Source organism: Podarcis tiliguerta (genome assembly GCF_965153285.1).
Source record: "Podarcis tiliguerta genome assembly, chromosome: 2".
Classification (NCBI taxonomy): domain Eukaryota; kingdom Metazoa; phylum Chordata; class Lepidosauria; order Squamata; family Lacertidae; genus Podarcis; species Podarcis tiliguerta.
Genome location: NC_139535.1, coordinates 94,304,948 through 94,328,585, shown reverse-complemented (window position 1 = coordinate 94,328,585; position 23,638 = coordinate 94,304,948). Strand labels below are relative to the sequence as shown.

Genomic DNA, 23,638 nt, shown 5'->3' with positions numbered 1-23,638 from the left:
TGCCACTCACAACCAGCACTTCAAATTGTGCCCAGGAGAGAATAGGGAACCGGTTCCAATCACAGAGCATTGGTTTAACGTTCTCCTGGTGGCCCCAGCCAGCCAGCTCCATTCCTGCCACAGTAAAAAGTTCTGGATTGTTGTCAAAGATGGCCACATGTTGTTGAGCTGTAGTTGGTTAGTCTAGTCAACTCCCAACTCCCAAGGCATGCTGGGAGCGGCACCGTTCCACCGGAGTGGCGCTGCTTATTCATCGTGTTTCTGTTCCTCATGAGATTGCCTTTCAAGCAGTTGCTCTCTGTTCCTCGGCCACCTTCCCTCAACCGCTGCTTATTCTGCTCCCCGGGCAGATGCATCCTGTCATTCAAAGCATGCATGGGGCTGCAGCGTTGCTCGGCTGTCCCCGGCGCACACTCCTCCGGCCCACATCTGTTTCTTATTTCTTGCACGAGCCTCTCGCGGAAACACATGGCTTTTCTCGTCAGGCAGCATGCAGTTTGTTTTTAGCCTGTCCCTGACTTTGGGCCCCTCCTGTCTTCCCCCCACCCCACTTTAATTGATGGGTTGGTGTGTTGAGGCAATCCCTACAGTCACCCTGTGCCTTTTCTTACCCTGCCTTTGCCATGCGCCCCTTGCCTGTCAAGTGTGCGCCAGGAGGTGCAGTGTGGGGCTTTTTCCGTGCGTGTGTGTGCGTGTTATTGTTTTTTATTGCCGCCTTTGATGTTGCAGAGCCCAGAACTGTACAGACTTTCATTAAAACCCTACCCCATGGGCCTGAGGATTATGAATATTAGAACGCTGCCCTTTTATGTGAACACGTATTGACCAGCGAACTTCGAATAGTGTTTTCACTAACGACACCCAAGTGCCCATTACGCCCCCATCTGTATTGCTGGGGGTTTACTGTCAGACGCTCTTTGGGAAGGTATAAAACCCCTTTCAGAGAGGCTCTGCTATTACACACAGTGCATACGTACGTTAAAAGGTTGCTAAGCTGCCTTTGAAAGCACATGAAGGCAATTACCCACTTTTTTAAAAAAAGAAAAAGAAAAAATCTAATTAGGCAATTTCTTTCTGCTTTTGAAAGATACCTTCCCCTCCCCCAGAGGGTCTCCCTGGGCGGATTAAGATTTTGTAATATTTTTCAGCTCCTTACATGAACATCATTGCTTAGATTCCACCCCCCTCTCCCTCTTTCCTCATCTCTCTGTGATTTTCTATATCAAAGACTTGATTCACGTTCTTTCTGTGCTCTTTCCCTGACAGTTTCAGACAGTCATTTAAGCAGCCCAAATTGGCCGCAGCGTTTTGTTATATTTTATCTATCCACTCGGATTCCCCCCCCCTTTTTTTTTTTTTTGCATCTGATGAGACATGGCTCTAGCTCTTGTGTGCGCTGCTGGTCTGTTTAATTTATGGTCGTCATGTGCAGTTATCGGTGAGAGCCTGCAGTCCTGACATCTGCGTTGCATGCAGGCCAGAGGGGATATAGGGAAGGATGGGGGGGGGGGAGGGAATGCAACACGAGCTTCTAAACTTGCACCTGTGGCAGGCATTTTTGGATACACCTGCCTTGTCATCCCTGTCTTCCTCCCCACCGCCAGATTGCTTGTGGTTATTCTTCAGACGAGAATCCCGGGTTCTGTGCGAAACGTGGATTGTGCACCGTTCCCCCCTCGGCTTCTAATAGCTGCTGGAACAGCTTGGCTCGCTGGAGCACTCCCTTGTGCTTTGGGAAGAGCAATCTTTTAATAGCTCCTGCGACACAGAAAAAGGAGCTATTGCCCTGCTGTCATTTTTTGTTCAGTTTTACAGTCTGTGTGTCAGGAGAAAACGGTGAACTAGTTTCCCCGATGCCATTCAGTAACCTTGCGAAAGCTAGCAGCTACGGTCTGTACTTCTTGGCGGAAGTCCCTCTCCTCGTTTTTGCCAGGCATGTGCTTGCAGAATCATCTGCAGCCCCATTTTTGGCCGGGGGGGGGGGGGGGGCTCTGCAAAATGCAGTCCGATCTTGGAATGTCGCCCATGCTAGAGACTCACACACAAGTCAGGATCTGGGCTAACACAGCAGCATGATATGCTGAGCATCCTAAGAAGGACTTTGGAAAGACGTTTTGCTGGAGGTTCCCACCCCACCCCCACCCCCTGGTCCCTGTTTTAAAATGCATGGCGCATGACTGTCACCTTGCCGGCTAGGGATCAGAACTGGGCAACCCAAGCTGATCCTTTCACCATACCTATTCCTCCTCCTTCGTATCCCAAGAAAGCCAGAGGTAGCCAGTGAAGTACTCTGCAATGCACCTGAGTTATTCCCAGCTTGGAAAACATCTCACTGGGGAAAAGACTTGTCCTGCTGGTTGATTAAAGTCCCGTTCTTCTCTTAAATACTGTGGGGTATATTTACGCCAAAGGCCTGATATATCAGATGCAAGGAATTCCCCCCTACTTTCAAATGAATTAACTTTGCAGCCATCTGAAGTTGTGCAATAAACAAACCGTTCCCTTTTTTTCTCCCTGCCTAAACAATTCCCACTATTCGCTGTCTTTACCTCTCTCTGTCTCAGAGGTATCTCGTGTGTTCAGCAACTTGTGCTGTCGGTACTCCATGTGGTGCCGTTCAGAATTGTGCAGGTTACTGAACTTTAACTTTCATAGTCACCCCCACCCCCAAACTGTTGACAATTTCAGATTTGCACATGAAAAAAGGTGCTGCCAGTGGGCATTATACCTGCCCTGTATAAATAACATCTTCGTTCCAGATGATTTTTCTCCCCTTTCACAGTCCTTTGAACCACTGGCGAGAAACAAGGCGGTTTGGAGGAATAAGCACTGGGCAGAATTTGTGTTGTTCTGTGTTTCCATTAATAGAAGCTTTCTCTTGTGAGCCTAGTCCAAGAGATCGGGAACTGCATTTCTTCTCCTGCTTCTGTCCCCATCCCTTTCCCAAAATTGATGGGCGCCTTGGAACATTTGCAATATATGGTGTGGTTTGCTTGCTTGAGTTGTTGTTGTTTAGTCGTTCAGTCGTGTCCGACTCTTCGTGACCCCATGGACCAGAGCACGCCAGGCACTTGCTTGAGTACTTCGTGTTTAGTTTCCTAAAGCTTCATTCTGCACATATCTGTGTTGTTATGGGACACTTTTTTTAGTTTCTTGTGCCCGTTGCCTGTAGCATATTTTAATTGTTTGCTTGTATTTCAGTTTAGCTGGACACCAAGTGTTATATTTCTCTGTTCTGTGGGTTATTTTGTTAGGGACATATTGATTGCAGAGGATCTAACCTCATGTCCCAGAGGCTGGTCTGTCTTACCTTCATGGATCTTTAGAGCCAAAGAAGCATGTAAGTTGGTTAGCAACCTGTTTCTTTATCCAAAATCTGAATTGAGTCATGCATGCTTAGAATCTAGCAGCCAAATCTTGAAAAAAGCAACAACCTGAACATCAGTGATCCTAGAGAGAAGATGCTGTTAATATTTGGAGTGGATTTCTCTTTTATATACGACAAGGATTAAACTTCATTGATCTCCTCTTCAGAAACTTACTGAGTTTTGAACAGGTTGACCTATTCCTAGGAGAGAGATCAATGGAAGCAGACATTCAAAATGGAACCTTTTTGTAGCTGTCATCTCCTTATAATAGATAGAAAATGCCAACGTTTCTTCCCAATTGGTAGCCCCCCATCCCACCCTCTGTCGCTCATTTTCTCCACTTTCCGTGACGGAGGTAGCCGAACTTCTGAACGAAAGAAAAGTTTGGCTTCTTGACACATTCCTCTCCTTTCGCAGGAGCCCAGGGCCCAGTTAAAGGTCAGGGGGAGGAGAGGCTATGCCAGATGATACTGTAGGATGCTCACCTTAAACTGCAGTTTTGCTGCCTGTGAAATGAGTAGATATTATGCAGTTTCCTTTGCACAATTTCCTCAGTCTTTTGTTGTTGTTTAGTCGTGTCCGACTCTTCGTGACCCCATGGACCAGAGCACGCCAGGCACTCCTGTCTTCCACTGCCTCCCGCAGTTTGGTCAAACCCATGCTGGTAGCTTCGAGAATACTGTCCAACCATCTCATCCTCTGTCATCCCCTTCTCCTTGTGCCCTCCATCTTTTCCAACATCAGGGTCTTTTCCAGGGAGTCTTCTCTTCTCATGTGGTGGCCAAAGTACTGGAGCCTCAGCTTCATGATCTGTCCTTCCAGTGAGCACTTAGGGCTGATTTCCTTCAGAATAGATAGGTTTGATCTTCTTGCAGTCCATGGGACTCTCAAGAGTCTCCTCCAGCACCATCATTCAAAAGCATCAATTCTTTGGTGATCAGCCTTCTTTCCTAGTCCCTAACATTTCTTCCACCACATATAGTAAATTGCTTCTCAGACTGCCCAGCTAAACTGTTCCTTTTCTGTTTTATGAGGAAAGATAATTTCTGAGCAGCAAGGACTTATTCTGGGTTTGTTTGTTTTTTAGAAAACATTGGTTGAAATGTTTCTCAGCTCTATGTCCCATTAATGCTCTCCCAAGTTGTCCAATAACACAAACCGGTTTGATCAGGTTACGCTATCTTAGATGCCTGAATCGGCTGTAATGCAGCAGGAGCTGCGGGCAGGAATCTGGCGTGAGCCACACCTTCCTGGGAACATTGCTGCTATCCTAGTCAGATTTCTTGGAGAGGGAAAAGGAAAAGCTTTTAGGGTTGCTCATGATGAGATTTTATTACGTCCCCGAGAGACCGATTCGTGAACCATTAAAATAAATGGGGACACTTCGAAAGCCCGTGAGAAACGTCCCCTTCCTCACCCATGTTGCAATGCAGACAGAGTAGTATGATTTAGCTTGGGCTGGCTCTGTGAGCACCATCATTCAGTCTTCAGCACTTGGGCTTGCTCCCAACATTTGGGGTTTTTCCTTCCTCCCCCCCCCCCCCCACGCTTTGCCCGCCCAACTCTTTAGCCCTGAGATATATATATTCTGTTGTTTTTGTAAGCCAAGAAGCTTTTACAGCCTCTTCGCCTTTTCCTGTTAAGCCCAGCACCCCTCATAAAACATTAAGAGGCACAGCATTACTGTAACATTATCCAAAGGGACCACAAGGGCGACTCTACAGTTTCAGCGATTATTACACATCCTGGGCAAAATGGTTCTCTGCAAACCACATATAGCCCCTTATAGATTTCCAAGCAGCGTGAGAGGCCATTAATTCACGCCCTGATGATGAACTTAATTTTGCTTCCTGCTGAGAAAATGACGGCTTAGAGGCAACTTTGTCTTATTACAGAGTGGAGAATTTTATCTCTCTCCTTTTGTTTTGCGCTGTGTGTGTGTGTGTGTAGAGAGAGAGTGAGAGAGAGAGAGTGTGTCTGTCTGTCTGTCTGTCTCCTTGTTAGATTTGTAACTCGGTGGCTATCCTTGGATCGGCCATTGCTACAAACTGCAGAAGCTTCTGCAAGGAATTTAATTTTATCACCGAGACCTTGGTCTTTTCACCTGCTCTGGAATGCTGGGCGGCCGCAAGCTTTATTTTGTACAGGTTGCCCGCCAAAACGGCTGTGAAATGCAGGAAATATAAAGAACATTCTCTTGTTTCTTTTTAGTTTTCTCTTCCCCCTCTGATAAGGTGGGAGTCTCCGTGGCGTTACTTTATTAATGCTTTGGGTGTGTTTACTGGTGCGGAATGTAACTAGCAAACTTCTGTCCAAACCTCTGGCCTTGCAGCTGCACAGCAAGGTTTCTCCAAAGTTATTCATAATCACAGTCGTCGTCCCCCCCTTTTAAGGGCTGGGAAGAAGAAGGTCCTTGCAGTCTGTGGGACTGCAGACAAGGCAGGGAGTTTGCTTAGCTTTATGTAAAATCAAATGCATTAATTGTTGTTTAAAGCAAATGCCACTATATGGCAAAAGAATGCCTATTGGGCAGTGTGTCTCCATGACTTAGGGCTGTTCCAAGCACAGTATTTTTCCTATGTGGGCCTTTCAAGTGGTGGAGCATACGCCATTGTGTTTGGGAAGATTAAAGGTAAAGGTACCCCTGCCCGTACGGGCCAGTCGTGTCCGACTCTAGGGTTGTGCGCCCATCTCACTTAAGAGGCCGGGGGCCAGCGCTGTCCGGAGACACTTCCGGGTCACGTGGCCAGCGTGACGAAGCTGCTCTGGCGAGCCAGCACCAGTGCAGCACACTGAAACGCCGTTTACCTTCCCGCTATAAAGCGGTACCTATTTATCTACTTGCACTTAGGGGTGCTTTCGAACTGCTAGGTGGGCAGGAGCTGGGACCAAAGGACGGGAGCTCACCCCACCGCGGGGATTCGAACCACCGACCATGCGATCGGCAAGCCTAGGCACTGAGCTTTTACCCACAGCGCTACCCGCGTCCCCTGTTTGGGAAGATTACATGCCCTGTTTTACATATGTTAGGAAGCAGCAAGCTTCCAAACGCATGTGGTTAACAAAAGGAGACGTTTCATGTGGTCAGTGGCCCTCAGCACTAGAGGATCGCTGAAGTGAGGCTTCCGAAGATCAGAGAACTTAGGTATCCTGCATGCTCCCTGTTCTCCTTGATGACTCCTGGTGCCAGTCCTCTTGGCCATTCATCTCCTTTTAAATCCATACTGCATTTGCTCCTCCTTTTAGGCCTCTGTTCCTTACCACCTCCAACCCCCAAATATCCAAGTTATGTGGGCAAAAGCCGACAAACTGTTCAACAGAGAGAAAATATGAAAATACAGTGACTTGTTAGAGATTTGCATAACTTATTCTGATTGCTAAGTGTTGGCTTTCAGCAGCACGGGAGTTGAGCGGAGTCTTGCAGGTCCTCTGCCTTCATTTCTGTGCAAAATGTTGTGAGCTCCATTTCCGGCTGTAAACACAAGACCACAGGGAAACAATAGAAACTTAAGAGTTGGAAGGGATCCCAAGGGTAATCTAGTCCAACCCCCTGCAATGCAGGAATCTCAGCTAAAGCATCCATAACAGATGGTCACCCAACCGTTTAAAAACCTCCAAGGAAGGAGAGTCCACCACCTGTTGGGTTACAAGTACTAGGGAATTGAGAAATCTGTGCTGCCCATATTCTGCCTAGGTTCCTGTAGCCCACCCAATTCTGCCTTGGCTTATCTGGCAGCTTCTACAAGGCTTTATCAAACTTCCCAACCTGCCAGGTTCCTCTGACCCCCTCAAAGGGGCCAGGGCAGCAAAGCTTTGAAGTAAGAGTTTGGTCATGCTGTGCTGCTGGAAAGGGCTCTAGCTCAATGGTGGAACATCTGCCTTCCAATCACAAGATCCAGGTTCAATCCCCAGCATCTCCAGGTACGGCTTGGAGAGATCCCTGCTTTAAATTCTGGAGAAGCCACTGCCAATCAGTGTAGACAGAATTGAGCTAGATGGACCCAATGGCCTGGCTTGGTATAAGGCAGGCATAGGCAAACTTGGCACTCCAGATGTTTTGGGACTACAGTTCCCATCATCCCTGACCACTGGTCCTGTTAACTGGGGATGATGGGAGTTGTAGTCCCAAAACATCTGGAGGGCCGAGTTTGCCTATGCCTGGTATAAGGTACCTTCCTGTGTTCCTATGCCTGTATTGGTTGTGTAGTTCCACCCCCTACAGTTTCTCTTCACTTTGAACGTTCTCACTGTGCCAGTTGCCCTGCTCTCTTCTTTCTCAGAGACATTTGCCTCTGGGACACGTTGCCTCTGGGACACAATTCCAGACTGCGGAGCAGAGGAGGAAGCAATACCAGTAGCCCGACCCTCTGAGCCAAGCAGCAGTTGGTTTCACGTGACTGTGCTTCTTTGCAAAATTATTCCCCGACTTGCTTTCATGTGCACCTTGGGGGCTTTTCCCCAAGCTCTCTGTGGGTGTTTTGTGCCAGTTCCTGCCACCTCTTACCTGGCTTGCAGCGGTTTTCAGCTGTTGCATTCTGTTGCCTAGAGCCCTTCTTCTCACAGAGGTGGTAAAACTGAGCAGTACCACTTCAGATGGCAGGTGGGAGCTCAAATAGTGAAATGGTTCCCCTTGAGAAAAAAAGACTCCTACACATAAAACAGCAACATTTCTGGGAGAACGCTAGGCCAAACCCCTCATCCTTGTCATGCTAGCTATGATGCTTAAAGTTTCCGTAAATCCCCACCTGCAATTTGAAGTGGCACATCCAGACACAGAGTAAGAAGATGTCCTGAACTATGTGTGTTCTGATATCCCACTATCTTTGTGCAGAATTTGGTATTGGGTGGCGCTGTGGTCTAAACAACAGAGCCTAGGGCTTGCCAATCACAAGGTCGGTGGTTCGAATCCCCGCGACGGGGTGAGCTCCCGTTGCTCGGTCCCTGCTCCTGCCAACCTAGCAGTTCGAAAGCACGTCAAAGTGCAAGTAGATAAATAGGTACCACTCCGGCAGGAAGGTAAACGGCATTTCCATGCGCTGCTCTGGTTTCACCAGAAGCGGCTTAGTCATGCTGGCCACATGACCCGGAAGCTTTCTGTGGACAAACGCCAGCTCCCTCGGCCAGTAAAGCAAGATGAGCGCCGCAAGCCCAGAGTCGTCCATCACTGGACTTAACTGTCAGGGATCCCTTTACCTTTACCTAAAGAATTCAGCATCCGTGCTATTCTTAGCTTTTCCATTTCTCCTATATTACAGGTTTCTAGTTGCTAGGATTGTGGAGATTAGACTGTGAAGAAAAGTTAGGATCATTGTGTCTGGGTGAAATTGCAAATCCTGAGGGGAGACGGCTAAGCAGTATTTCCAGGGGGTGGTGAGACTTTGTTGCCTTGTTTAAATCTGTATTTCCTCTCCTGAATAGCACAAGCAGAATAAATCATGCAAAATAAACAAATGTATGCACATTGATTAACTTTGTGTGTTTATAAGGGTCTTTATTTTTAATGCAGTGTGTACATAGCCCTAACTCCCTGCATGCTCACACCACAGAAATAAACACACTTATTCAGCTATGCACATATGCATCTTTTGTATTTCCTTGCTGGGAGAGAGAAGGATTTCCCCTGGAAAGCAGGGCTAGTGCCAGGCTGCCATTGTTGGGCATCTGCCAAGGCTGCACACTGCTGCAGCCCCCTGCCCCACAGCGATCCCCAGAACCTCCTGACCCAGCTGCTCCTTATTCTCACTGCCTTTTCACCTGCTACCTCTGAGCATGCAAGTAGTGACACAAGAAGGAGCATCAGCTTCCTCTGCTTGCCTTGCATTCTCCCTTTGGGCAGTGGTGCGATTTAATTGGGCAGGAGCGAAAGAGGTGAGCCCACTCAGAGAGGAGGACCCACAGAGGACCTCCTTTCATGGAGGATAATGCTGCTGGAGGCAGTAAGCCTCCAAATACCATTTGCCGGGAATCTTAGGTTCAGGGAGTGCTGTTGCACTCAGATCCTGCTTGGGGGCACCTCAGAAGCTTCTGCTTAGACCATGTGAGAACAGGACATGGAATTAGATGGGCATTTCAGCTGATCTGGCAGGTTTCTTATTGGTTACTTACGTTGAGCAGGGCAAAGCTAGGTTTTAGTTCACCTGGGTCCAAGACCTAGTTTGGCACACACCCCACGATCATTTGCACGCATACACAGGCTGGGAGTCTCTGGAGACTTCACCCGGAGCAAATTGGACGCTCGCTGCTCCCAGCCTCTCAAAACTACCTCCGTATACCTGCTGGAAGTCCTCTGCCCCCGCTTGGAAGCGTAGGTGTAAGCAGAGTTTTAATTCCCAGGAGGAGGCGAGAGTGAAAATGGCACAGGGTGGAGTGTAAGTGTGAAAATGTCTATTTCAGACTTAACCGTGCAGGAAATGCTTGGCGCGATTTCAGCTGCTGCCAGGAGCGAGGGAACAGTCAGGGCAAGCTCTGCTCTGCTTGCAGAACTGCATCCTTGGGGCCCCTGGTGACTGGGTAGGAAAATGCAACGTCTTATGGCAACTTCCCCGACCTGGTGCCCTCCAGATGTTTTAGACTGATTCCACGAGGGCCGGCGAGCACAGCTGGAAGGCAGCAGGCTGGGAAAGGCTGGTTTGTTGGCTTCCTGGCAAGGGGTGGTGGTTGGTGGTACTTACCATTTGACCAAAAAGCAGCTGCGAGCGAGATGGGTATGCCCCCCTCGTGTGCATCTCTTGATGTAGGGAGCCGAGGGCTTGGCCTGCAGAGGTTTGGCTTTTTTTAAACCAGGGCAGGAGTCTCTCTCTCTTGTTTGCTGCAGGCTGCCTCCCTGCAGAGTGGTAATCTAGGGTAATTGCAGGCTTTAAACCGAGGTATTATTGGGAAAGACTGGAGCCTGCTGTGTGCGCCCCCCGTTCCCTGCTTTCTAGCTATGCTGTTTGTTTTGTGCAATGATCTTTGCAAGCAGAGAGGGATCTGCTGGCGATTCCTACAGGAGGATGCAGTGAATTAACAGGCCCCCAAACTGCCGCTTGTGTTTCTTTCTGGCAGCTTTTCAAGCTTTCTTGGTCCTCTCCCATCTGGGGATTCCTTTTTTTTTTTTTTTTTTTTTTGTGTGCTTGTTATATCTTCCTCGCCTGCTGTGCCTGTTTTCTTCCTCTGCCCTTTTTATTGTGGAGGCCGTGTAAGCCAATCCCCTGTTATGTTTCCTCCTGGTTGCTAACCCCAGCAGGTGAGTTCCCTTGGCCATGCCTGGCTTCTTCACTGTGCCTGTCCTGCTGCTTGACATGCACAGAATGCAAATGAGCAAGAGCAATGCTGCCATCTAGTGGCTCCAGCAGCAGCATCTCATTTGTTCTTAATAAGTGCAGCGCTGTGGGTTAAACCACAGAGCCTGGGACTTGCTGATCAGAAGGTCGGCAGTTCGAATCGCCGTGACGGGGTAAGCTCCCATCGCTCGGTCCCTGCTCCTGCCAACCTAGCAGTTTCAAAGCATGTCAAAGTGCAAGTAGATAAATAGGTACTGCTCCGGCGGGAAGGTGAACGCCGTTTCCGTGTGCTGCTTTGGTTCGCCAGAAGTGGCTTAGCCATGCTGGCCACATGACCCGGAAGCTGTATGCCAGCTCCCTCGGCCAATAAAGCGAGATGAGCGCCGCAAGCCCAGAGTCGGTCACGACTGGACCTAATGGTCAGGGGTCCCTTTACCTTTAACTTTAAGTGCAGCACGGGGGGGGGGGGCTTAGATTAAGGGAGGAAATCCATGACCAGATCTCCCAGTGTTTACTTGTTCAATGAAATGCAGCATGTGGGTGGGTGGGGGAACTGTTAAACAACTGAAAAGGCACAAGGGAAGCAGGGGGAGCTCCCATGCAATTCCCCCAAATTTGCTTCCTCTAGTTTCTGTTTGACTTGTAGTCCTCCCCACCTACCCTAGGTCAAATAGCAGTAGAGTGGAATTTAGATCAGGGGTGCAAGAGAAAAGGGTCAAACCGCATTGCTGCTCCAATCAAATTGTCAATACCTCTCCTGCACAGCTGCATTTAATTAAGAGCAGAAAGCAAGAGGAGATCCAGTTGCAGATCTCCTGTGCAATGAGCAGTTTGGCCTAAGCCAGCTCAGCAGTGCAAGAATCTTGGCCTTCCTTGCTCGCTTAACCATCTCCACCCTTTTCAGACCAGAAACCAGCCATTGAAGAAGCAGCCGATGGCCGCGACAAACCCAAATTGCAGAACGGGAATGAAGAGCTGGAAAAGGCACAGATCTTGGATCCCATGGATGTGCCGAAGAGAGGCGAGAAGGAGAAGCCGAAAGAGGAGGTGCAGCTGGACCGGCCTGACCAAGGTAATTTAGAACTGGAGCTGGGGAAAGTGAGAGGCTGTCTGTGAACTTAGCCAATTCCACAGCTCTTCCTGTAGTTCCTAATTCTAGTTTAATTTCGTCTTCAGCCAGGTAGATGAGATAGCAGGGAGTGAAACCTTCCTTTGCAGTGCATCCTCTGCTCTTTGCTGGCTGACCCACCTTCCTTCTCTCCCCACAGGCATTGCACAGCCTGTAGGAGAAGCCCACCGCCACGAGCCCCCGGTGCCACATGACCAGGTCTTGGTGGATGAGGGCCAGGACCACGAGGAGCCTGAAGACAAGCAGCCGCCGGCCAAGAAGAACGACCTGGCGGAGGGGAATGCTGTGTTGGGGAAGGAGCAGGAAGAGGCACAGCTGAAGCCCGTTCCCGAACAGGCAAAGGGAGAAGGTGGCCAGAAAAAGGTGGAGGACCACCCAGGGAAAGAACCCAAGCCTCCTGCACACGGGGATGAACGCCCCCCGTACAAAGACATCCAGCTGGACAAGCATGGCGAGAGGGATGGCTCCCGCCTGCAGCAAGCTGAACACTTGAAGGAAAAGATGCAACCTGAGAAGGAGATTGAGACAGGTAGGTTCCTTCCCCCTGCATCTTCCTAGGGAGTTCGTTTTTATCCCTTGGGACCCTGAGATATTTTGCATTTCTGCAGTTAAACCGCAAATCAGTGCAGCGCTTGGCTGTTGTCACAGAATTCTGGAAGAGGGCACCGCTGGCTGCAGGGGCACCTGAGTTGCACACAGCCGCAGCTTCCAAAGGCTCAATAAATCACTTGCTTTCCCTTTCCCGGTGCTTATCCATAGCTAACCCCTCTCGCCACATGACCTTTGCCTGCCCATCCCCAGAGCCTAATTTGCACTGGCATTTTCCTCCTGCCCATGCCAAAAAAGGAAAAGATAAAGATCCACATCCTACAGCAAGACAACACAGTTTCTGCCATCTCGAGTGAAATAAAAAGGGTTTGCTTCCTTTGCACAGTCATACCTCGGGTTACAGACGCTTCTGGTTGCATTTTTTTGGATTATGGACTGCCAAAACCTGGAAGTACCGGAACGGGTTACCTCTGGGTTTCAGCGGTCACGCACATGCAGAGGTGCTAAATTGCGCTTTGCGCATGTGCAGAAGCGCCGAATCGCAACCTGCGCGTGTGCAGACGCGCCGCTGCGGGTTGCAAACGTGAATCCCACACGGATCACATTTGCAACCCAAGCGTCTACTGTACCTCGCTTTTAATGAGTCTTTATATAAGGGAATTTCCCAATGAGGAGTTCTCAGGCCCCTGCTCAGCCACTGCCTCCATTGTAAGTGTGGCTGGATCGGTTCACCTCTTTTAGTCATTGCTGGGGTGCGTGCAACGAATCGCCTGGCATTGACAGATCCTGCATTATCTACTTCGCAGTAGCTTACTCGCTTGCGAAAGCATCAGGTGCTGTGCTGTGCTGCTCACCAGGGACCCAGGGCTAGAAGAGCTCGACAGGTGCCACATTGCTAAGTGCCCACTGCGAAGCTCTGTAGGGTTAGGGTTTGCATTTCAATGGGCTCGGGCAGTTAGCCCTGGTTTTGCTGCCAGCGGGCTCTAGCGCTGTTAAATATTTTTATGACTTTTTCTGCAGTCATCAAGTTGGATAAAAGCGGCGTGCAGAGGGGGGAGGGGAGACGGGGGTGGAGAGGCAGAGAACATCTGTCGCTTTCCTTTCCCCATCAAGGAGTGTCTGTCTGTTTGTCCCTGGTATGCAGGTGAAAAAAGGGAGCTGCCTGCTCCAGAGAGGCCGGAGCCAGCCCAAGCGGAGCAGAGGGAGATTCGTAATGTGGAGGAGAATGCAGACAGCAAGCTGGAGGGTAAGCGCTGTCCTTGCTCTGCCCCCCAGATGCACACTCTGGGGCTCCCATCTCCCTCTCCAGCAGCCCTTGGGGTGGGTGTGTGGGTGTGTGCTCAGCTCGTAGTTTCCGTGAAAGAAAGGAACAACCCAATCAAGGCTAGGTTTGCAAGGCCAGGTCATCTTGCCTTGGCGTAATCTTGGGAGTTTGTAATCTGAGGCTGCAGCCACCTGGGCACCACAATCCCATCGGTGCCGTAAGCCAACTGTGAAAGCGATAGCGCTTCCAGGAGAAAATAGCCGCCCCTGCTTGTAATGGAGAGCACACTCCTCTCTCTATTCAAGGTTGCTCTGAAAGGGGAACAGCTCCCCTGGAAAAAAAAGTCCGTTCCCTTGCTCCAAGCAGTCTGCACCTGGATTGATTTATCATGCTGTTATCCTGCTTTATAGCCCTGAGAGACTCCCAGAGCAGCTCACGAAAGATTTGCACAGTCCAGTCCCAAGAAAGTTTGTACATAATAATCACATGGTGCCCAGGTTTATTCAGGCACTATTTGCCAACTTCATTCTTGCTCTTCCCTGGTTATCACCAGGCAGCAGAACCACTGGGGATCCCTAGAGCAAGCGAGGCTGAGCTGCTGGACCTTACTCAGCCCGTGATGGAACCAGGTCTTCCTTTGCTGGTAGTTGGCAGTCTTCTGATGGCCTGGAACAAGTGGAGTTTCTTTCGTTCTTTTGTTTCTCTGTAAGCAAGGGGGAAGGGACGCGGGTGGCGCTGTGGGTTAAAGCCTCAGCGCCTAGGGCTTGCCGATTGAAAGGTCGGCGGTTCGAATCCCCGCGGCGGGGTGCGCTCCCGTTGTTCGGTCCCAGCGCCTGCCAACCTAGCAGTTCGAAAGCACTCTCGGGTGCAAGTAGATAAATAGGGACCGCTTACTAGCAGGAAGGTAAACAGCGTTTCCGTGTGCGGCTCTGGCTCGCCAGAGCAGCGATGTCACGCTGGCCACGTGACCCAGAAGTGTCTTCGGACAGCGCTGGCCCCCGGCCTCTTTGAGTGAGATGGGCGCACAACCCTAGAGTCTGTCAAGACTGGCCCGTATGGGCAGGGGTACCTTTACCTTTAAGCAAGGGGGAAGATATTCCTTGGATACAGGAGATTCTCTCCTTTCCGCTGCTGGTTTCTCCCCTCCCTTTCCCTTGCAATGCTTTTAAAGGCCACTGACACAGAGATTGCTCTTGGACACAGGAGCTCTTTCTTAGTCAAAACACACAGCCTCGGGCTCTGCTGATCTGGTGAGTGAAGCATAACCTCAGAGCAGGTCCTTGCTGGAAGTCCTCCGGTCCGAGCTTTTAAGCTGTTACTGTGGAAATCTGATACGACAGAAAAATGGGGGCTTCCTAGAATTAGATGTGCTCTCTGCCAGTCCTCTCGTGTACGGATGCCTCTGACAAATAAGGAGATTCTGGGCAGAGCAGCTCCCGGCAATCGCATGGAAAAGATTGTGTCCCTTTATCAGTCCAAAGCACTTGACTCTCCCATTTCAGTGTAACTCTCTGGGGCAATTAGCTTTGCACCCAATCCCATCTTGCAGGACCGCAGCTCAGTGGCAAAGCATCTGTTTTGCATGCAGAAAACCCCAGGTTCAGTTCCCAGCACCTGCAGGTAGAACGTAGAGAGATCCCTGCCTGAAACCCTGCACAACTGCTGCCCGTCAGTGTGGGCAGTAGTGAACTAGATGAACCAGCGGTCCGGCTCAGTGTAAGGTTGCTTCCTATGTTCCATGTCATGTTCTAGACTTCCATACATTGCTGGCAGGAGGTCTGTGGATTAATGGTGCACAGGGATAGATTTGCTATCACAGTGGAGATGTTTTGAGCCTGTGATGTGGAAACTGGGACTGTTCTCGGCGAAGGGAACATTGGTGGTGTGCCGCAGAGCACTCTTCTAGAATCGGTGGCATTCCTGCTCAAACAGAGCATAGCTAGCAACCTTAATTAGGAAGTAGCAAGAGCCCTGAGAGTAAGCTACGAACTGAGTGTTCTAAATAAGGTAATACAAGGGGCCATATGGTCAGTGTGACCGCCATGTAGGGAAAGGTAAGCTGGCAGGTGTCTCATTAGCAAATATGTAAGGGGAAAGATGGGTAAAAGCTATAGGGAGTTAACAGTAAGAAGGCGTGTTCTCTTACATGAATTCCTACGTGACAATAGTGATCACGCTATGTAGAAACTTAGAAGTATCTTTCGTAATCGCCGAGCCTGAATAAGAGAGATTCCTAGGCAAGGCTGGTGTGCTTTTGAGATGAGGGTGTCACAGTTTTTAAACTCCCTCCCCATGTTAGACTTTGTACAGCACATAAAAAAAGATTGCATTTAAACATGTGCAGAGTGCCTTCTCAAAGAGGAGCTCCAAATATTCTCTACATACCCATGGGCACAAGGAATTGAGCATGGCTGTGATTTCCTGACAAAGTGGAACCTCCCAGCATCGCTCATTTCAAGTTTTAAACCATGGCATACTTTCATGAATCTGTGCATATGGAGGGGTGCAAATGCACGTATTTCCAAACACCAGATTCGTCAAATGCTTTTGAAAAGTTGAGAACACTCGCTTCTGGTTGCCTGCAGATCACCTTCCCCCAGTGTCATTCGTCTTCTCAAAAAGCAACCCACTTTCCCCCTCTCAAAAGTAAATATAAATATAAGTAAATATTACTGTGGAAAGTAAATGTAAGGTTTACAGCATGCTACAGATTAAGAGAGAATTTTATGAAGTTGCAGCATAGGTGGTATTTGACACCAAATACACTAGCAAAAATGTCAAAATCAATAAAGGGTAATTGCTGGAAATGTAAGACAGAAGTAGGAACCTTCTATCACATGTGGTGGTTGTGTAGCATAATTAAAAGGTACTGGGAAATGATCTAAAATGAACTAAAAAAAAAAGTTTAAAAAATCCTATCCTAAAAATCCAGAAGCATTGTTGCTGGGGTTAATAACAACAGAAGTCACCAAAAAAGGAGAGAAATATGTTCCTGTATGTGAAAACAGCCACCCATGTGTTACTAGCCCAAAAATGGAAAACAGACAAGGTACCAAGAAACGAAGAATGGCACATTAAACTGTTAGAATAGGCAGAGCTTGCAAGAATGACCACTAGAATAAGAAATCAAAATGATGAAAGATATAAGGAGGACTGAATATTGTTTATTGAATATATGAAAAAGTATTATAAATAAACAATCTACCTACCAGGATGGCAAGATAATAAGAAATAACTAAGAAATAACTAAAGTTTATCAAAGTAATTACAATAAATGGAGTGAACCAAGGAAACGCGGGAAGAAGAGGAGATGAAAGGAACCATGGAAGGAGAGGATAGGAAGTTGGTTAAGTAATGTTTTATGGGCTTGGGGTTTTTTTGGTCTATTCTTGAAAATCTTAAATTGCAACCTCTTTTTTATTTTAGAGATTCTTTTCTTATTGTATTAGAGTCGTGCCTTGGAAGTCAAACGGAATCCATTCCGGAAGTCCGTTTGACTTCCAAAACGTTCGGAAACCAAATCACGGCTTCTGATTGGCTGCAGGAAGCTCCTGCAGCCAATCAGAAGTTGTGGCAGCCCAGTCAGACGTCCGGGTTCCAAAAGAACGTTTCCAAACCGGAACAATCGCTTCCGGGTTTGTGGCGTTCAGGAGCCAACACGTCTGAGTTCCAGGGTGTTTGGGATCCAAGGTACGACTGTATTTTTGTCTACATTTTGTTGACATGGAATTATATCAGAAACACAAATAAATAAAATTATTGATCAGAGAAAGGACAAAAAAAGAAGAAGGGAAATGATCTCAATATCTTATCCGGTGGGTGTGTCTTGCTCAGGTATGCAACACGGAGCTGGGTCCACACATGCAAGGTGGTTTGGATGAGGCCTAGTGTGCAGTTCAAACTTAGGCAGGGGGAAAGGTGCCTGAATTGACTCTGGCTACGTTATCCCTTTGGATGGCAGGCAGTAATTCCTGCTTAGACGGTCGGTTCCAGTGAACAGGGATGTGGCTTTTCTTCCCTTAGCCCAGTGTTTCCCAGACTTGGGCCTTCAGCTGTGTTTGGACTACAGTTCCCATCATCCGTGACCACTGGTCTTGCTAGCTAGGGCTGATGGGAGTTGTAGTCCCAAAAGTGCTGGAGACCCAAGTTTGGGAAACACTGCCTTAGCCCAAGAAGCACCCATTGTGAGAGTGGAAGAGGAGTAGAAGGAAGGCAGCAGGAAGCCAATAGGCAGCCAATATTCAAGGTTTGTGTAGGAGAAAACAGACTGACTACCTGAGAATGACTTGTCTGCTTACACTGAGGAGAATAGGCTGCCTGAGTCACTGTGTGACCCACTGTAGGATGTCTCCTAGTCCTCCGTCTGAAAGCTGGCTTGGGTTAAGATCAGCCTGAAATAAAAAGACCTGTATTTTCCATAAAAAATCTCCTTGCGGTACATGTCTATACGTTTTATTACTTGTTTTCTTTCTTTGTTCTACAAAAAAAAAAAAAAAAAAAAAAGCACCATGGTTTCATAATGTCTTTTTCCCTTCTGCTTCACAATGGGACTGAAACAGCCAAGATTAAAAAGCTAGTTGCAGGTATGGATCAAAATGAATTGCAACTTTTAACCCTAAACCTCCAGGATTTGAATTTATACGTAGAGTGTGCGTTGAAGGCACTTGTGAAAAAGCACTGTGTGTTTTTAAGCTTGAACTTCTTGCAAGTACTCGAGTCTTCACACTGTCCGTGGCTTGCTTTTGACCGGGCACCTCGTCCTGGAATCTCTCTTGAGATTTCATCGGTTCCTTCACAGCTCCCAAACCATTTAATCTCAACGCGCCTGAAACTCCCTCACTTGAAGTACCGCTTCCTTTTGAATGTCATGCAGTTTGTTCCCTCTGCCTGCCTTGGTTTTCCATTTCGCTTTGATCCAAACTCGACTTCCCTTTGGAAAGAGCTGCCCCTCCCTACTTTGAAATGCATTGTCGGTGTTCAGTGTACAGACAAAAGAAGACATGGCAAGAGAAAACGACCCCAGAGTGATAATTCATTTCCAGAAGGTGCTTGGGGAATCGGGTTTCTCGTGGCCATAGGTACCAAAGTGAGCTATGACCTCAAGATCTGATAAGTGCAAGGCTATGCAAGTGTTTTGTGGAGACAGTAGCATGCCCACTACTACTCTTTCCGAATTCCTGTGTATGGTAGACCATTGGGGTGCATTCATTCCAGCCCCATTTCCCCCCCTCCCCTCTCTCTTTCTAGAAGCTGGGAAGGAGAAGGGACTGGACCATGCCGCCTTGATAGAAGTGATTAAGGAACAGCAGGTTCAGCAGAAGCAGCTCTTGGATCAGCAAGCAAAGTTGCTAGCCGTGATTGAGGAGCAGCACAAGGAGATCCACCAGCAGAGGCAAGAGGAGGAAGGAGAGGAAAAGCCAAAGCAAGGTAAATAATAATAATAATAATAATAATAATAATAATAATAAATGAATTAATAGGGGTTAGGGAGCCACTCTGAGAAGGGTGGTATCAGTGGACCATGAATGGAGCCCATTTCTTCAGCTTTGCCCTAGGAATGCTTCTTTTCCACTTCCCTCCTCTTCATCTAGCAATACAAAGCCATTCTGGAAGCCAGCATAGCAGAAGCTGTTTCCTGGCGTGAAAATTCTCGCTTGTGTGTAATTGGAAACCACAGGAGGATAGATGGAAGTGGAGGAAAGGCGACATTGGGGTTTGGGGAGACATCCACATTTCTCGGAAGCTGTTCGGAGCTGCAGGAAGCCTGAAGCTTAGGAGGAGCCTCTCTGCTTTACTACATTGCTGCCCTTGTTTATGAGTTTCAAAATTAACCTGGTCGCCATGGCAGTCAGGCGTGAGCGGTGGTAGGGAGAATTTGGGGTGGGGAATGGTGTGACCTCCTTATGAGGCTGTTGTGTGAACTCCCCGGTTGTTGTCAGTAGGGAGATTTCCCCTTTGTTAGAACATGCAATAACTAAGAGCTGTTTGCTTTTCTCTGCAGCAGAAATACACCAAGAACCTGACCTGCCTATCCTCAAAAGTAAGGAGAGAGAGGATGGTCTTGAAGATAAATTTGAAGACGTTGGAAAGGTTATACCAAATAATGGACTGGATCGTCCTCTGCATGGGCTTGACAACCACCCCCAAGATTCTAATGGCCAGGGAAGGCAACAGGCCGCAGGAGAGCAGCAAGCAGACAGCAAATTTACTGGAGCTCCACCTAAAATCCCTGCAGCTCATCCAAATGAGGCTGAGAAGATTTCACTGCACCAAGCTGGGAAAAATCAAGCTGGGAAGTTAGTGGAGCCGGTCAGAAGCGACTCACAGGTAGCCAGGGCTGGTGGGCATCACCAGGAAAAGCAACTAAAGATTGTGGGGTTGAAAGAAGGCCAGGGTACTCAAATGGTCCAAAATGCCCTGGAAAAGATCAAGAATGTCCAGAAAATGGTTGAGGTTGCGCAAAGAGCTGTAGGCCAAAGAGAGATGCCTGATGCAGCCAAAGTTCATGTGGCGGCTGAGAAGATTGCTCCAAGAGTCTCCGAGAGAGAGCCGCTTGCCAGGGAGACGAACAAAGAGGCGCCCCGTCATCAAGAACAGCAAGCAGATCCTGCTCATAAACCAAAAGTCTCTGAGAACATGCACGAGAACCTGGAGGTCCCAGGAGTCGTGAAGGTCGAGAAAGTTGGAGAGAAGCAAGCGTTACCTTTGGACCACATTGGTAAACTGCAAGGCCAGGGGGGCGGTAGTAAAGAGGGGGTGGCAGCCGGAGGCCACAGCCCACAGCCCCATCGTGCCAATGAGCCAGGGCCAGATTTGGAGAGCGAGCGAAAAGAACCAGAGAAGTTACAGGAGTCCGAACACGACCCTGCTGTGAAGCCAGAGAAGGCTAGGCTTGCCCCCAGGGAGCATGAAAATGCCAAACCCAACAGAGACCTCAAGTTGCAGGCTGACCTAGACCTGCGCCGTAGGAGGCGGGACCTCGAGGAAGAAGAGAGCGAGACAGGGGATGTGATCATTGGACTAAACCCCCTCCCAGATGTGAAAGTCAATGACCTCCGCAGTGCGCTGGAGACTCACTTGAACCAGGCAGCAGAAGGTGCCCAGCAAGCACTTCATAGTCGGCAGATTAAACAGATAACTGTGGCAGAGGAGGAGGAGGAGGGGTGAGAGAGGAAGGCTTTGCATGACTGAGACCAAACGTCGGGCCATTTTGGGATGCCTTGTTACTGAGCTGCCTGCAGTTGGAGCTGCAGCTGTTGGCAGCCTAAATCAGCTAGCTCTATCTGAACCGGACAAATTTGACTGGCGCAGTCTTGAGGGAAGAAGAAATTGCATCGCTGCCCAGCCACTTTCATACTTCAGTACTGCAACAGCTTGTCCCTTCTCCTCATTTCTGCTGGTGGCTAACCTGCAGAGCATCTCAGTTTTGGAGTGCTTTGTGCTTGCCACCTTTCCAAAGAAGCATTTGCATTTTATTCTCGCTCAGTTGCCTTTTAACTATTTCCTTTAACTTCTGTGTGTTTGGAACTGGAACTCGTTTTCATGCTTGCCGTTTGATCTAGATCAAATCTGCCTCTCCGCTCGCATTGCTTACAGTGGGGAGGGGGAAACTGGGACCCTCCAGATGTTGTTGGACTCCAGTTCCCATCGCGGGCAGTGGAAAGGGATAATGGGGGTTGTATTCCAGCACAACCTCGAGGGCCACAGGTTCCCCCCGCCTGCCTTTAAATTAATTTTGGATTCTTCTGTTATTTGGGGAATGGGCTGATATGCCTTTGGGAAGAAGGGGGGGAGGAGAGAAGTTTCATGAGTGTCTCAAGTGAGAAGACATTCCATCAGTTTAATGGGTCCAGAAACACAAAGCTAGTGTCAGAGGCATCCTTAAACAAGCTCATAAGCGGCTGTTCTGATGCATCGGGGGTCCACGTTAGCAATAAAGAGGTTGCCCATCATTTCCTCCTCTTGCTCAACTATCAAATATTAGGTTTATGCTTTTAATACATTCCTATCCCAAGTGCATTATGGAACCATACTGTGCGTGAAAACTCTTCCAGCCACCTGCTGCAAGAGGAAGCAATTTAAAGGAAGCAAAACGAAGAGATTCCAAGTCAGCGTTTTTCCAGTGGGCCAGCCTGCGTCTACCTCTTTCCTCCATTTGGCAAGTGCAGGCAGCGCTGTTTAAAGCTACCCCTACCTGGTCCAACAGTCCAAGCGTTTGTGAAAGGTGCTCGTGCGCTTGAGCAGAGCGCCGCTTGGTTTCAGGCCTCCTGGTAGGGTTTGTGGCATTTGCTGTTGATAAACGATGCGGCGAAACTGGAAAGCATTTGACTCTTGGATGCCCCTAACAGCCGATGGTATCTTCCCATCTAATCTAAGATTCTCCATGCTGCAGAAATAATAGAATTTGGCACTGTGGGAATGTTTTGTTATAAACAAGCAGGGTCCTTGAGTCTGTAAATTGGCCTCTTTCTCCTATCAGTCTGTTTATCTGGAACAGTTATGGGTTTAGGGTGCAGAAATACCTGTGATGGCATTGCTATTAGGACAATAGCAATGCCATCACAGTCTTGACAAGTGAGGCAGAGCTAGATCCTGCCTTTGCCGTATCTTGCCTGTGAAGTGTGCTTGATGTGTCTCCATTAAAGGAGACGGAGAAATGTGGCTGGTTCCACTTAACCTACTTTGAGGGACATTTTGCCTTGTCATAAGCACGATTGTCATTATAGCCTTAATCTTCAGAAGACTCACTGGGCTGATATGGACATATCACTAAACCATAGTTTAGTGTTACGAGAACAAACCTAAGCAAGCCTTGAGTGTATATATTTCCCTCCTGTGATGTGAGCTTTAAAAACAACTTTTAAACAAAACTTTCTACATCATCTGAACACAACAAACCGTGTTTAATCTTAACTATGGTTTGCTAGAACAGCCAACTTCAGGTAAGAAACTGGCTTGCTTAAACAAACGATATAGTTAAGGTTGATCATAGAGTGGGATTCAGATGCAACATTAAGGTGTGGCTAATGTGGTGTCTTCCATATATTTTGGACTGCAACTCCCATCAGCTCCACTCAGCATGGTCAGAGACGCTGGGAGTTACAGTCTATCAACATCTGGAAGCTATCATGTGGGCTACCCCACATTAAACCAGAAGTGTAAGCTTCTGATCACAGCCTTGCATCTTTTTTGCACCAGAGGCTTACTGCAGCTTGTTCTCATACCCATGGTTTAGCATTACATGCGACCACCTCAAGTAGTAATGCTGCTCAAAGCACAGTTCAGCCACAGCTGAGACTGCTGTTACTTCAGTTTCGTTTGTTAAGTAAAAAGGGGTTAAATGTTTGTATGATCTTTCTACATGTGTTCTATTTGTACAATACCAGGAAAGTTGCTTTAATATTAAAGGGTTATGGAGATGTCCCTGTATGTCCTTGTCAGGCTTTTTCTGATCAAGAGCGATGTGATCATGTGCTGTGCCTGTTCTGTAACCAAAGGACCAAAGATACTTGTGACAACGCTCGATAGAGCAACTGAATTTTAAACAAGCCATCTCCATACAATTGTGGAGAATGAAATCTGGGGGAGGAGGCTGTGGACTGCACCTGGTGGATTATGGGCAGGCTGCACAAACAAATAAAGTAAATGCTAGCATTTTCACCTGGAGCCTTTTGTTGTTCTTGATGCAAGTAACATTTGTTCGTATTTCACAGAATGTGATTGCTAATCTGCAACCAATATGCACCAGTAAGGAAGTGTCCCTTCCTCTCCTGTTGATCTTGGCTTGGTTTCAAGTCTTTTACATTCTCTTGAACTCAAATGCCACCCAAAGAGCCATCAACGAGAGTGTTTAGCATAAATCTGGGGAATCAGAAGTTCAGTTATGCTCTTACTAAGTATCAGGGGGCCATTGCTTGTTTCCAGCCATTTTGCTGCCAATGCTTTACATATACTGTGAGTAAATCAGTTTGCGAGGCACACTTGTAAAATAGATTTAGAGGTATTCGGTTGAATGAGAGTTTTAAATATTTTTACTTACATCCATCCACATTTAAAAAAGAAGTCA

The 23,638-nt window shown here is 48.1% G+C and overlaps 1 protein-coding gene across 2 annotated transcripts in view; it reads left to right on the top strand.

The window, feature by feature from the left end:
* SLC38A10 (solute carrier family 38 member 10) overlaps nucleotides 1-23,232 on the top strand; it is an 80,272-nt gene extending 57,040 nt beyond the window's left edge. Inside the window, exons 12-16 of one of the 2 annotated variants that reach the window (XM_083427355.1) lie at nucleotides 11,535-11,702; nucleotides 11,899-12,288; nucleotides 13,453-13,554; nucleotides 18,820-18,999; nucleotides 19,577-23,232. In XM_083427355.1, the coding sequence (XP_083283481.1) occupies nucleotides 11,535-11,702; nucleotides 11,899-12,288; nucleotides 13,453-13,554; nucleotides 18,820-18,999; nucleotides 19,577-20,739 (2,003 nt within the window). In that variant the 3' untranslated portion in view covers nucleotides 20,740-23,232. Of the gene's footprint in view, nucleotides 1-11,534; nucleotides 11,703-11,898; nucleotides 12,289-13,452; nucleotides 13,555-18,819; nucleotides 19,000-19,573 lie in introns of both variants that reach the window. The other variant, XM_083427354.1, reaches the window with a different exon arrangement.
* Nucleotides 23,233-23,638: the final 406 nt, after the last annotated feature.